Source organism: Marmota flaviventris, chromosome 7 (genome assembly GCF_047511675.1).
Source record: "Marmota flaviventris isolate mMarFla1 chromosome 7, mMarFla1.hap1, whole genome shotgun sequence".
Lineage (NCBI taxonomy): Eukaryota > Metazoa > Chordata > Mammalia > Rodentia > Sciuridae > Marmota > Marmota flaviventris.
The window spans coordinates 70,441,241-70,457,214 of record NC_092504.1 but is presented as its reverse complement, the minus strand read 5'-3'; the positions used below and the strand labels follow the sequence as shown (position 1 = coordinate 70,457,214).

Below are 15,974 nucleotides of genomic sequence, written 5' to 3'. Positions count from 1 at the left end.
TCACAAGTGCCACATTTGATGGCTTCATCACAGCTGTTAACCATTATTAACTTTTTTTGGTGGGGGTCATTTTGGTAGTGCTGGGGAGCAAACCCAGGGCCTTACAAATGCTAGGCAAGTGCTCTGCCACTGACCTATACCCCCAGCCCCTACCATCTACTCTTTATGACCTTCTTCTTTATATGTGCTTAAGTCTAAAATAGTTATAAGAACCTGTGAACCCTCGGGAGATATTTGCTAAATTTTGCTCCAGGAGAGAAATAGGCTCTAATGGGCCTTCAAAGAAAAGCTGTAAATTCTACTTATGTGAAGGATCAGGCATATTCTTCAGTGGCTCTGACTATATTTTCAGAGAGCTTTTCAAAGTGTTCACACTTAAAATGAAAAAAAAAAAAAAAAAAAAAGTCTCCACAATCCATATTTAGGGGGAAATACCCAAGCGTTAAAAAGGTAGGCAGCCTTTCCTCTCCCATAGGATCCAGGCCCCCATGCCAAGCTGCCTCCTGGAACCCCTGTGCTCTGTAGAGCTGGATTCAGGAAGCACTGAACAAACAGGGTACTGGAGAAGGGGACAGCCAGTCCCACACAAGGAAGGATGGGATATGAATATAACATGTCCAATACCTCCCACATATAACCCAGCCCAGCAGGAAGTAAAACAAAACAACAAAGGACACATGCTCAGGAGATAAGTATAGGGTTGATTATACTTATTCATCTGAGAGCGCCTAAGTCAGTCACTAACTAATGACATACTTCAGGCAAGTTCCCAGCTGCCCAGATCTGAACTGTCTAAATGCAGCACACCTGATGAATTTCTCAGCCCACAGAGGTAGTTTGCATGATCTGACGCACTGCGGTCAAGCACTGCTCTAATAGTTCCAAGCCCTGCTAGGCGTTAGGATTACCTAAGGAATTTCAAAAATATCAGTGGGGATGGGCACCCTGCCATCATTGCCAAGGTCTTCCCAGGTGACTGTAATGTAGCCAGGGTTGGGAACCAAGGGGTCAGACCTCCACCCTGTCAATAACTAAGACAGACAGACTGTTCCAGGCCAGATCTCTCAGCTGCTTGCCAGAGCTTTAAAGAAATCATGCACTCGATTAAAATGAGGGATCATTACTTCTCTATGTTCTAAATAGAAAGATAAATGAGCTGCCCTAGAGGAGCTCAGCCAAAACCTGAGGGCCCAGTTCTGATAGCTAACAGGGAGAGTTTGAAGTTTTTCTGGAGTCACAAGCAATGCTTCTAGATTTGCACTGGGTGATGGAGAAGGCTAAGAATTGTGAGAGAACCTCCAATATCTAACATTTCCACCTAGTGAGTCAGCGCTGTGGAGGTGAATGCTTCTCCTCACTCCAGCAAATGCAATGGGTTAGCACTGGAGACCGTACAAAACCATAGAAGCCAGAGGGTACAGGAGATGAAAGACTTCCCTGGAGGAGGAGGTAAATGAGTGCATGAGTCTTTCTCAAGGACATTAGATGAAAGCACCTTTTTTCCTAAGCAGGTCCATGACAATTTCCTTCTGAAAGTTTTACACTTTGCACATGTATACACATGCATACATGCATACACACACACACTACATTTTTTAACATTCTGGAAGCATTTTGGCATGAAAATATGCTCTATTCTAACTGAAACAGCACCACCAATGAGCACCTGATGCCAGCTCACTTGACCTGTAGCTGATGCAGTGGTAGCAGTGTACACTCTCACGTCCCATGCAAGCAGGTTCTAGAGATAACAGTTGCCCTGTGCTGTTTGTTAAAGTTGTGTTTTATTTTTAGCTAGTGGATTAATCAGTCGGATCTCAGACATGACAGCAGGCTTCATGATTTTTTTTCCCCCTCTGTTATTCTTAGCTCAAGTTCCACAGCTGAGTAAGACATTTTTCATGTGCTTATAAGAGTGTTAAAAATGTTATCCCTTCTCAGCAGGAGAGAGCTGGCCTTTCTTGCACCTTTGTCTTGGGATCCCGAGCAGGCTGGTGTGGGGAACACCACTGGGAAAGTGCTCATCTTTCATCATCTCAAAGAAGCAAATAATAAATAGGTCCAGAGCTCAGTACTAAAAGTGAAGAAAGGACAACTACCCAAATAGTGGTGTGTCCAAGTAAGAGGGTCTCAAATAATGCATGGATTTCCTCCTTTCCTTTACTGTGTCAAACGAAACTTCCAAAAATCATAATGAAAGATGTCCAGTAGGGGGCTGGGGATGCAGCTCAGTTAGCAAAGTGCTTGCCTTGCATGCATAAGACCCTGGGTTCAATCCCCAGCACCACTAAAAAAACAAAAAGGCGGGGGGGAGTGGGCTGGGGATGTGGCTCAAGCGGTAACGTGCTCGCCTGGCATGCGTGGGGCGCTGGGTTCGATCCTCAGCACCACATAAAATAAAACAAAGATGTTGTGTCCACTGAAAACTGAAAAATGAATATTAAAAAAAAAAAGAAAGATGTCCAGTACTTTGCAATGTACCCAGAAACCTATGTTACTCACGAGCTATCCTGATCATATGTTTAACAGCTCTAGTGAGGAGTCAGGAGATAAACTATGGATGTAACGTTGGTATTAAAAAGTTCATCCTATAAGAATAAAACTTGTACAGAGCAGTTATTTCAGTAATTCAGAATACTGATTAACCTTTCAATTTATGTAAGATCTTAATTTCTAGGGCAAAATCTAGTGGTTCAAGTGGTAAAACCCCAGTGTTAACTGAGAGCCCAAAAGTTCCCCCAGGCCCCAGCCCTGCACCAGGGCCACCCCACAGTGTCACAGGAGGCCTGTCTCCCTTACTCACCTTTCTCTTTTTGGACAACTTGCTGGAGTTGTCTGAGCTTCTCTTCTCAGAGTCCTGCTTCTTCCCTACAGGCAGCTGTTTATCTTCCGGTTTCTTTGGGCGGCTCCCCCTCCCGGGTGGCTGGGGAATCCGAGTGAGAAGATCTAGGGTTATCTTCACCATCAAGCTCTGTGGGGTAGGAGTGTCCCTGAGCGGTGAGAGCAACTTGGTGTCTCTCAAAGGCAATGGGAGTCTGTCTTTGCGGCTGTCCTCCTGGACCACCACTGCTTGCCTGCAGCCGCTAGTCCTGCCACCACCACCACTATGGGGCGGGCCCTGGCTCTGAGTCAGGGGGACAAGAGCAAAGTGCTCAGGGCTCCTGTCTCCCACACTGTCCTTCGTGGGTTCTGGGCCTGAGAGCGCCTTGGAGGGGGGTGCCGGGGAGCTCTTGTGCTTCTTCTTCTCACTGGGGACTGGCACTGCAGGCTTGGGCTCTCTGCTGCCCCCAGCCCGGGGCCTGCCTTTCGTCTTCACCTTGGGCTTATCTTTGGAGGTCTGGTCCTTTGAGCCATAGGGAAGGAGTCCTGGCTCACTTTCCACCTGCAAGATGGCCCGAGAATCTGCCTGGGCAGAGGCCTTGACAGGTTTTTTGGGTTGTTTGGTTCCAACAGTTTGCCTAGGTGGGGGTTCCTGTTGTGCAGGGGACTTCTGACAGGTTCTCTTTCCAGGGTGGGGGCCTTCAGAAGGGACCCGGGGGACTTTGCTGGAGCTCTTCGGGGGAGGATCTTTGGACTCAGAATGCTCTTGACTTGCGGTGCTCTCGCTGCCACCCTTGCTTTCCTGGCGCCGACGGGGGAGCTCTGTGTTCCCCAGGGCCTCGGAAGGCACCACAGGCTGGCTGACTTTGGTCAGCCAGTTGTCCAACTGCCATTTGTTTGTTGTTGGAGGTTCAGGCTGAAAATAAGGAAATAAAGAAAAGTGTTAGCTGACCATTGATGACAAACTATTCTTTTGTGATAGTCACCCAATTAATCAGGTCTATCCCAGGAGAGGCAATCATTCCAAGTCTAAGAATTTAGATTCTATTTATCCTTCTCAAATTATAAGTTGGACTCTATCTTCAATATTTTTGTGATTTGGGGATTTTGTTATGGTAGATATTGACTAATAGGTTATTGACAACTGCTGAGAAATCTTTGTAACATAAATCTTTTGTTCCAATGGGAATCATGGTATAATTTAAAGAGAACTGACATGTCTTGACTTCGAGGCTACTCTATGAGAGAATAAAAAATAGAACGAGGAATAAAAAGACTCCTTTTATAAAGAATTTTTAGAAGGCAGCTACTGCATGAACTGAGTTAAGTGATTACCCATGAGAGTCATGCTTTATCCTTTCTTTGGCATGCTTTCCATTTTTAAAAAATAAATAAATATATACATACATATTTTGTTTTGGCATGCTTTTCAATTGAAAATGACTTTTCTTCAACATTTTTCTTATTTACTTAAAAAACAAATATTTAGGGGTGGGATTGTGACTCAATGGTAGAGCACCTGCTTAGCATGCATGAGGCACTGGGTTGGACCCCTGGCACCACAAAAAGATAAACAAAATAAAGATACTGTGTCCATTACAACAAAAAAAATTTTAAAAATAAAAAAAATTACATGTAATAAAGCTATCAGTGTATCACAGATACATACTGTTTTTGAATTTTATACTTTAATAAAAATAATCAAGTGAAGTTACATTAGCCAAACCTCTGACCTAGGTTCCTTAAAAGTTAGACATTAGGTCTCTTGTTTGAGGCAACCTGGACTAAAATAGCACCAGTATTTCTAAGACACAGGTAGGAGCAATGAGGTTATACTGATTGCCTGTACAACTGATTTGGCAAATCAGCAGAAGTTCCTAAGTAATTTTAATTAAAACCACTGTGGCTGAATTAACTATTGATGCTTACCACCACATCTTTCTAACTAGACTATAAGATCTTAACAGAATAACAAAAGATTCTTGCATTTCCACTTTCCAATTCTGTGTGTCTTAGATACAGGAATATACACTTAAAATATTTGAGTATTCCAAGGCACATGAAGTTTTATATCATATAAAATATCACATCCAATAGAGTGAGCAATGATAAAGGGCCATATATCACAGGCTTGTTACATGTTTTTCTTAAGATCCATTCTCTCAGATGATTTATATGAATAACTAAATCGTGTATACAAAGCACCAGGAAGTGGAAAGACAGTCCACGTAGGATTTGCCTTACTGGATTATAGATAAGGGAGAACACTCCAGTAGGCGGAGGAACTTTTGTTTTGCAATGCTGGGGATCAAGCCCAAGGCTTCCTAAATACTACACAAGTGCTCTACCACTGAGCTACACTCCCAGCCCCAACATGGAAGATTTTTAAGGGAAAGACTGACAATTTTCCAAGTAAAATATACTAAATAATCCAACTCTGCAAAAACATGTAAATCTAACAATGCAAAATTATGAATATAATATAATGGCTTTTGGCCAGGGAAATGTTAGATAGTTTGGGTTTAGTGTGTCTGTAATAGAATAAAACTAAAAGAAATTTTAAGAAACTAGTTAGGATTATACTTTGGACAGAAAGATGACTGCATAAATTCCTCTCTGTCTGCTCCCCCAATACTGAGGCTTATGATCACATATCTCCTTGACAGCTTCCTATAATTCCAGCAACTTTATATCCATCCTCTCCTTTGAATTTCAGGGTAGGGAGAAAGGGAAGAAGAAAACCACTGTAACATGCAAGGCATTTTGTCACATGTAAATCTAAATTTGTAATCAATATTCTAACAGAGCAAGATGATTGTCAAGGGTAGAGAAAATATCAGCACAATACCAACTTGTCAAGCATGATTTCCTGCAAAGACCTGGGAGTATAATAGCTCTAGTGGTTAACTGACCAGACAAGGCAATAAGATATAGCACTTGCCAATAGCATCAGGTACAGAACCCTGCCCATCATTCCTCAGGAGAGCTATCTCACCACAAGCTTTGTTTATAACTGCAGCCAATCACTGACATGCTCCTTAAAAGAGTATGTGTGAACCCAAAGGGACGACATTCCTGATGTAAGGCACGTCTACTCCCACAACCCCCAAATAGGGCGGTATTTAGATACCTTGGTAGTCCCTAAAGGAATGTCCTGGTTACCAAAATAACACACTGACTTCCACTGCAGTCCTCAATGTCCAGAAGTGAAGCCTATGGCCCATTTTCACAGCAAAACTGAGTTAGTATGCCCAGACACAGGGAAAGAATGGAGCAAATTGTTTTTTGTGTATTTAATATAAAGTTGTAAAATGGATACAAGATCCCTTTAAGGTCAGATATATTATTTGGTTACCGGGAAGAGGGAAAAGTTTGCATAAGGGATTGATTTTAAAAATAGGTGTAAAATAATTTTTAAGTAGATAAGTGCCAGGCAGGAGCAAGGCTTTTATTTCTCTGTCTGACTTTCCTCATTTCCCTTCTGTACGCCAAGTGCTGGTACAACACAAAGACTGTATATTGGAAGTAGGCAAAAAGTACATGATTAAATTTTAGGTGTTTTAATAAATGTCTGGTCACATGTCCTTTTATTTCTCCTAACCTCTTAAATTGTCAATTAATGTATTTCAGAATGAATTGTGGTTCTGAATAAAAGGTTTTGAGTTAAGTGCAATATGTACCTACCTTTTAAATAATAATTTCATAGGTATGGAGAATATAAGCACAAAATTTAAAAGAAAAAAAACATTATAATAAATTTCAAAAGGAAGAGAAAGTTAAGACTACCTATGGCTGATATGGAATTCATGGTATTCTCAACTGACACAGCAGAGTTACAATAAATGTAAGTATAGCAAAGAAGAAGAAAAAATAGGCACACTAAGGGGGGTGGGAATCATATTTTAGAGTTAAATGACCATAGACCATAGGCTGAATTTCAGTGCCACTACTTCTTTGTAGGCAAAACAAAAACTGCTAACCTTACAGGGCTGATGGAGGTGAGAAGAGTTAAATCATTTTATGACAAAGCTTCAAGAGTGCAGGAGGCAATCAACACAAAGTCCTTTACTACCAAGGGACTAGACAATGAACAGAGTAAGAAATGAAGTAGATTCCTGAATAACCCAGATGGAATCATGTTTTCTGAATTTTTCTTAAGTAGCAGAAAAGCAATGTGTCCTACATATTCTGAAAATTGAGATCTGCATTTTGATTCCCAGTATAAAGCAGATACTGAAATGGAATCCACCGTGGCTGGGTCCCAAGTTCAGCAGCGGCCCAGCGGCATGCATGCAATGCTCCAGATCTCCTAAATCACTGGAACTATTTCATCATATGAAATGAATGAAAATGGAGCCATAACTACCAAGTTTTCCAGCATTAAAAATAGAAGTGGATGAGAAAGTAAAACTAGTATCTATTGCTGATTATGGAATTCTCATTACCTTCAACTAAAACAGGAGATTTATATAATAATGCAGGAATTTGTTTACAAAAGGGGGAAAAAAGGAGTTAAATACCTTAGTGAAAATTAAAGGTAAACCTAGAAAACATTCATGGGAAGATGGAACTTAGTACGTAACATACAAACTCTCCACAAGCCTGGATTTGCATATCAATACATACGTACCAATACAAGTCTATTAGTAAAGTGATTTTAAAAAATGAAGCAGAAGGGCTGAGATTGTGGCTCAGTAGTAGAGCACTTGCCTAGCACGTGAGAGGCCCTGGGTTCAATCCTCAGTACCACATAAAAAATAAATAAATAAAATAAAGGTATTGACAACTACAACTAATATATATATATATATATATATATATTTATATTTAATATATATATGAGTGTATATATATACATACATACATATATATATATATATGAAGTAGGATGGAGCACTTATTTTTCAGCTAAGAAATTTCAATCAACATAATTCCAATAACTTCTTGAGTACTGAGACACACATCTCAATAGTAGAAACACCAGATCAAATCTTTTTTAAGTTTCAATTATTCAACCAATGCTGTACTATTTTGATTTCATTTAATTGAATTATCTTCTTTATATCAATAATCTAACAAGCATGCAAATTTTTCTTACTAAAGATGAAACATACAGCAAAGATCTTATTAACAATGAACATCACACTATCTGTCTACATAGCATATTCAGCATCCTTTTCTCGGAGGCATAGAAAATTATTTCAATAGCAATTATTATCACACAAGAAAACAAAGAGCCCTAGAAACAGAGAAGTTTCTGAAATCTGAAAGGTATTTTAAGTGTAATTAATGCTGATCCACTTTCATGCACTCAAAAAAAAAAAAACAAACCTGAGCATTTATTCTGGACCAAAGATTCACATTTAACAAAAAATGCCACCCTGTTATTTTCTTAGCCTCCCTTGACCTCAGACAAGCCCATGTTTACATCTCACTATATGAGCTCTAGTTGTATTTGGTTAATGCTGTAACAGAACTACCTCTCATCTAAGCAGAAGAGATGAATATAGAAAATTTTTAACTTTCCTAATCAGAAAGTCTCATTTCCTGGTATTTTCACCTTAAATATGCAGACAGTTTTCTCTATGTGGGCTGGTCTTATTCACTAAAAGTAAGTATGTCTTTCCCTTTTCATTACTACCTTTCTTCGGCATAATTTTTACACTCCTACCCAAGTTTTGAAGGTTTTTGGCAACCTTGTTAGTTGCTACTAACAATTTCTTATACTCAACCGTCTAGTACATAGCATAAATCCTCTAGATACATTTAGTGCTTGAGATTTTCAGTCTCTTCAGTTTGTTCACCTTTACAGTATCTCCTGAGGGTAGGTGACAAGCACACACAATTATCTGTTTTATATGGGGCCGAAGGGAACAAGAACCAGAGCCCTGGCAAAATCACTTTGCCATCAATTTAATGCACGGCTTTTAGTGATTCAAAAATAGCACTGATGACTTATTTCTACGTTCCTGCCCTTTGCTAAATCAGGAGGTCTCCTTTTGCTTTCTTTAATTCAGGCATTCCTGAAATTTCAAAAAGAATTCTCATTAATATTAAAACAGCAGCCTACTGAAAACAAGTTTCCTTCTCAAAAGGAGGGAAAATAAAATGGTGTGCAAACATTCTTAATGAGCTGCTCTTAAAAACAACACTAGCAATGACAGAGAAGAACGTATCATTTTAACCAGGCGAGAGAAAACATCTCTCCCAAATCTCCATTGCCAAGTATTTGGTAAGAAGTACGTAAACAGAAACAGATGGTTCTACATGGCAGAGGAGCAGGAAAGCATTGCCCATGGGGCAGAACTGCTCCGTCCCGGGTCAGTGCCACACTGACTCCAGCTCTAAAAGACAGAACGCTGCCATCTTGGATGGCCTTCTTGAGGGGTCACGGTACCTCAGGAGCTGGGGTTTCTAGGGGCTCATTCTCCTCGCTGTCACTTGAACTGCTCTCACTCTCCGAGTCTGAGGAGCTGTCTGAGTCACTGGTGCTCTCGGACTCTGCACTACTGGAATGTGCTGATGCCACTGGTTCTGGAAGCGACTGTGGAGCACTGCAAAGCAACCAAAGGATAAAATTAGAAGGTACCATGCAAGTCGAATTTCTTCCCTCTTTACCTCCCTGCCCATTTTTCTGCTATTGGAAAGGGTCTCAGTATTATCTAATCACTCAGGGAGAGAGGGGCCCACAGTAGTCTGAAAAGCCCTTAAAATAGTTCACCAGACAACTGCATAGAAGAGAAGTCTGGAGTTTTCCTTCTTTAGAACATGTCAAGCTATACAAAAGCTAAGTCAGATACTGGGTGCTTGATGTCAAAGATTGGTAAACCATGGCCTGGGCTGGCTGCCTGTTTCCTAAGTTTTATTAGAACACGCCCACACCCGTTGTCTTAAGAACTGTGGCTGCTTTCAGGCCATAACAGCAGGATCCAGTAGTTACAACAGAAACTTATGCGGCCCACAAAGGCTAAACTATTTACTAACTGGCCCTTTAAGTTTGCTGGCCCCTGATGTAGAAAACAAAAAAAAAACAAAAAACAAAACAAACAAACAAAAATTAGTTTGCAAAAGAAAAACTAATAAGTTAAAGTCTTCCTATATGCTCTGCATGAGAACTAGCTATATGGTAACCAAAGACCCTTGAATAAAAATTGTGTTCCTTTGGAGGGTGAGCTCAGAAATTATATTCTCATGCTTTCTAGACAGAATTACAAAATGAGCTATTCTTTATAAGTGGCTTGAGAAAATTACTCCAATTTTAACAACTGGGTAATAACTTAAGTCAATGAGAAAACACTGAGCATACTGTGAGATACAGGTAGAATTTCTAAGCATGGGTAATACAGTGATCGTTGATTATAATTCTGAACACGTCCAAATCTACCTAAAATATTTGAAAATAAAATTTTAAGTAACACATAAAATATTAGAATGAAAATTATTAAATAATTAAAATCACTAGTAAAAATAATTTTAAAACACACAGTAATACTATCTAATCTCATAAAATGCTGGGTTAACTTTAAGGCCCTTTCCATATTAGTGGCTGCTCAGTTCAAGTCAGTGGCATCAGAGAAGGACTTGCCTTTAATCAGTGCTCCTGCCTCTAACTTATCCCCACCTTGTGCTTTTTCTTTGTCCTTTACCTCTATTTTTTGGTTAGTCTACTTTTTCATGTTTTATGAGTTGACAAGACCCTCTAGAAATTCCAACAAAATTTGACAATAAACAAGTAAACTTTTTAAACCTATAAGACTGTATAATTACATGGCCTTCCTCCACACTAACTACACATCACCTCTGTGATAGCCAAGTTTTTATTGCTAACCTTGTCTCAATGCCTGTGCACATCTCCAGGGAATAAAATAATTTAAATCTTTGTCCTTGAAAGACACATATTTGTCATATTAAAGCAGGTAGGAAATATTGTAAGGGAAGTTCAAATAGTTCTCATTTCCAGAAATTAAAGCACCACATTTTCTAAAATATGGCTGGCTTATTTACAAAAACAGCGCCATTTTCCATCACATGAAAATGAACTGCAGGTCATTTTTATAAAGCAACTGAAACAATTTCAGAATTCACAAAACTAAGGAAACAGGCAGAGCAGAAAACAAGTTCTAGAAAAATATTTAGCTTTATAAATTTTGAAAACAAAGTAAAGCTGTCACCTTCATAAAAACTTTGGGCTCTCTAATTTTTGCAAATACTGGTTATACATTACTGAGGATAAACTTTAAAAATTTTAAATTCCAAAAAAAGTTTTATTTCCAAACTGATGATGTAAGTTCAGCCAGAAATCTTTCACTTATATAGTTCTAATAACCTCCCCGGGGCAGGTTTAACCTTCCAAAATACTAAACTGGCAATCTCCTGTAACTGTGATCCTCCATCTCCTTCCCCTTGTATGACAATATTAAGGCAGGGCTTTATTTTTTCAACTTGGTAAAAATACAAAATAGGAAGAAACCCGCAGACAGTACCTTGGAGGTGCAGATGAGGAAGGAGGCTTCTCTGGAGTCTAGGCATTCACAACAAGGGGAAGAAGGACCAGGAAAGAACAAAAACAGGTTAGGACACAGCTCAGATAGATATGTAGATAGATTTAAAAGGATTCTTGGCTCCATGGAGTATACAAAACTTACTTGTTCATTATCACTGTCCTCACTGTCACTGAGCTGAAGGTCATCTTCAAGCATGCTGGAAGAGGCAGAGACAGAGTTCAGAATTTTAGATAATGTCTAACCACTTTTTTTTAGCATATAAATGGAAAATACAGCTAGTGTTACCAAAGAGGAGCAAAATAGGAATAAGTTTCTTTATTTATCAAATGCTTTGTTTTCCTGGAAGTGGAAGTTTTACAGTTTGACACAACAACCAGGTTAGTTTAAGCCTCTCACCACCTCAAAACCCAGCCTTTCACATGTTCTTTCTGAACACTAAAACAGACTACCATACACAGGGATTTGTAGCCAGCCCTGAGATACAAAACCCAACTCCTAATCAGTGAGGATAGGTTCTAGAAAAATATTTAGCAACATGCAAATATTTAACAACATGCAAACAATACAAATAAACTGAAAAAGAAAAGGAAGAAGAAAAAATATACAGAATACTCTCAAATTATTCTACAGTCTCTAATTGAACATGGAATAAATGATTAATCATTACACGAGTTAATGCTGAATGGTATTTGTAAAGCAAACAAGCAGACCTATAAAAGGTGTTATATAAGAATTAAATACAATTGCATGTAGTGGTGCACTCCAGTGACTGGGAGAGTGAGGAAGGAGATCACAAGTTCGAGGCCAATGTTGGCAACTTAGTGAGACCATGTTTCAAAATAGAAAGGGCTGGGGATGTAACACTGGAGTAAACTGCCCCTGGGATTGATTCACAGAACCACACACACACACACAAAAAATTAGACAAATAAGAAATAAAAACACAGTAAGGTATATGAAACTATCAAGTCAATTATTACTGGTTCTCTTACATTTTTGTCAAGGGGATGTTATTAATATTGAACTTTTTTCACATGTAAAAATTTGTTCTCTCTTGTCTTCTTGAACACTAATCAATAGGAAGAGTAGGAATACTACTGATATCCAGAGAGTATGTTTTAACTTACTGCTATCAGTCAGGGGAAAAAAAATAAGTTCATTTTCTCAAGCGTGTATTAATACGCATTTCTAGGCATTCCAGCTTATAACACAATTTAATATTAAAATCAAACATTTTCTAACCTGAACATGGTTTCTTAAATTTTAACGCCTCCCCAATGTCTCCCATGGAGTTGCCCAAATATCAGTAATTACTCCCTCCCACTTCCCCTGAATTTTATGAGCATGACTATTTGAGGAAATGTTACACATAAACTGAAAAAAAAAAAAGAAAAGAAAATCTGCTGAAGTATCACTTATGTTCCAAAAAATAAATTATATTAGAAGTAAAAATCGTGCAGTATGTCTAAAAATACCTCTTCAATGATCCAAACAACGATTTTTACTATGAAACCACTGCCACTGAAAGAAGCAGGCATGATTATTTTGGGAAATCTTGGTTTAAAAAAAAAAAAAATCACTGTGTTTGCTAATGAAAATAAGTGATAAAACTTGGCTCTTTCATAAATGACCGCCTACATGCAATGTGATAATTCTGCCAAGGAACTACTTTCACCAACAAATATACTGAAACACCCTGTGATAAGTTTCTAAATAAGATGAAACTGCTAGCTACTTGTAAATGTAGATCTTACTCAATATTTATCAAATAGAAGCTAAATTCATATTTTAGCAAGCCTATAAAAAAAAAAAAAACAGCCTTCAGTCACAGAATTTGGCAGTGAGCAATCATAATCATGTGCAAGAGTTACTCAACAGGTTTGCCACTAAGTGGTAGCTTGGCTGGGGGACACACAAAATTAAAGATGAAATATATGTCTTTAGGAAAAGGTATAAGGTATAGAACAACCAGAAAAACAACTGACAAAGTATATTCAATATTAATCACCAACAAAACTGTATAAATGGATTTCTTTGTTTCTTAGTCACTAGGTTTGTTTTGCATAAAACCAGTTCATCTCAATTTACTGTAACATCAATGACCATGTAATTTCACTACACTTCCGTTGCAAGTAGTGGATTACAAATCCCTTAACTTCTTGCTTTGAATCAGTTCATATGAGAAAGTACTGGCTTCTAGCTCCATTTTGCTCTTGAGGAATAACAAGCACCATCAAAATGCTGCCCTAGATTCTGGAAATTTCTCCCTCAGAGAATAATGTAGACAATGATAAAATATAAGTAAGTGCAGGTACAAAAGTTATTCAGGGCCTAAAGAGGAGGGACAGTGGCCTTGGAAGGAAAATTGGGAAAAGTACAAACTACAAAGAACACTCAAAAAGATATGATATACCAGTAGGGTCCAATGAAACCTATCATTTATTTAAGATGTAGGTGGGATTTATTTACTTGGTATTTCACTTCATTAAAATTTGAAAGTGTAATTTACTTAGAATGTTTGCCTAGCACATGTGAGGCCCTGGATTCAATCCTCAGTACTACAAAATAATAATAATAATAATAATAATAATAAGAAGAAGAAGAAGAAGAAGAAGAAGAAATAATAATAATAATAATGTCTCCCATGACAATCAGCAGACAAAGGTAAATTGTCAATGTGTGCAGATCCAACCAACAATAACCTAAAATCTTCTGGATACCAAAGTTGAAGACATCACCAAAGACAGGTAACTCAACATAAAGTAACATGCTGTTGGTGGGTAGGACAGGAGTGAGAAAAGGTATTTTTCAAAGTTTTTGATAAGAGACATGTGTCATATCTAAATTAAAAAAAATTCTTAAAAATCACAACCAACTCATAATTAAGTCTTGCTAATAGACAAAAATGATTGTGAAGGATTTTTAGAGACAAAGAACAACTTTAAAGGAATGAGTACCAAAGTACCCTGCTTGTCCCACAAGCAATTATATTTGAGGCTAAGCATGTCCTATCCATGAAGATTAGTCCTTGAACCTGACGGTGAGGAGAGAATTACAGCACTCCTAGGCAAGCACCTTTGCACCCAGTTAGTAAGAATTGAAATCTCTTGGCTCTGGTCCCCTCATGCCAATAAAATCCAGGTCACGAGAAAGAAGGCCCAAGGGTCCTGCCTCCTCCTTCTCCATAAATTTTTCTGGGGCAAGATCAACTCACTTTTACCTTCACATTCTCTATGTCTGGAACTTTGCAGGTGCCCTCAAGAGCTGGCTGAGTGAGCAGCAGCCCCTCTGGTGGGTCATTAACAGTGCCATGTAGCCACAACAAGGGACCTTCACAGGCACAGCCTCCACATGCAACTCCGTGGTGCTGTGACCATCCCTTCACAGACTAAAGATAAGGAAAGTGGTCACTTAACCTGCCCAAGATCATGAAGTTGGCAGATGCTGGAGCTGGGACACAGAGTCCTCTCCATCTGACACGAGATTCCCCTTGCTCTGGCCAACACATGACACAAAGGTTGGGAAACCTGATGGATGGAGTTAAATCCAAGTTTCAGAACCCAATATTGTTTTATTTTATTGATTAAAAAAATCTGTTGGGACTAAAATGAATATGCTATTTTTTTCCTTATGAAAATAAATTAAACCTTATGTGTTTTCACTGGTCAAATGACTAATTTCATTTCCAAATTCCAAGGCAAAGCAGTTATTTCAAAGCATATGGCATGATACAGCTTACTTTGGCAATGTTCAAAAGAAACCAAATTGCTCAGGTAAAGTAACTCTTTGAACTATCACGTAGGTTTAACCACATTTTACATTACCAGTTTTCTCTTAAAGGTTGCACACAATCCTCCAAACCCTTTGTATAAATGCATTCTCCAGGCAGCTACTCCAGCAAAACCCAAGGAGCCACGTACAGGTTCTGGCAGGCATGCTTCTGTGAGTCAGCCCAATCTTTACTGCGAAGGCACGGAGGCAAGCCCGCCTTTCTTTTCCACTTCTCAGTACTGGGCTTGCCCAGAGCTTTCACTGCCAATATTCTGTAACATCTCAATTCAGAACCCAAAACTACTTAAGTAAACTTGTTTCTCAGCTTAACATTTCTTATGATCGTACTGAGAAACGGCAAGTGAAGGCAAGCTCACGGTAGTTACTTGTAACTAATAAGTCATAACCATGGTATTCAGTGTGTTTAAAATGGTACAAAAAGTAATGCTTTTCAGAAACCAGTGATGAGCATGTGAGAATGTATAAACTCACACCATATCCTAAACTTGAAATTGACCTGGGGAGAGACGGGTGATGGAACAGAGTATAAGAAGGTAGGGAATCAACAGCATATCTAATTCCCCAAATTTTAAATTAAATCAGGCTTTTGGAGGTATAGCAAACATAAGGACCCCAAATGCCTTGCAAGAAACGATGGGAAGTTACAAATTATGAAGGCATTTCCACATAAAATAAGTGAAAAAGGGAAAAAGCAGCTCCCGGGCAGTTATGACGACACGTAACAGGACTCCAACCATGGGAACAGCCGACAGAAGGCAGAACTCACATTCCTGAAGAGACTGTCCAGGGGAGATTATCAGAAAACAGGACAGAGAAGAAATGACTTAGTACGTCATTTACAGCAATAGGAATCCACTG

The 15,974-nt window shown here is 38.9% G+C and overlaps 1 protein-coding gene across 3 annotated transcripts in view; it reads right to left on the bottom strand.

Moving 5' to 3' along the window:
- Nucleotides 1-15,974, bottom strand: part of Aff1 (ALF transcription elongation factor 1) — a 187,956-nt gene that overhangs the window by 22,732 nt on the left and 149,250 nt on the right. For all 3 annotated transcript variants that reach the window (XM_027939726.2, XM_071614415.1, XM_071614416.1), the window contains 4 exons: nt 11,466-11,520; nt 11,304-11,341; nt 9,218-9,374; nt 2,804-3,736 (listed from right to left, as the gene is read on the bottom strand). In XM_027939726.2, coding sequence (XP_027795527.2) covers nt 2,804-3,736; nt 9,218-9,374; nt 11,304-11,341; nt 11,466-11,520 — 1,183 coding nt within the window. The remainder of the gene's footprint in view (nt 1-2,803; nt 3,737-9,217; nt 9,375-11,303; nt 11,342-11,465; nt 11,521-15,974) is intronic.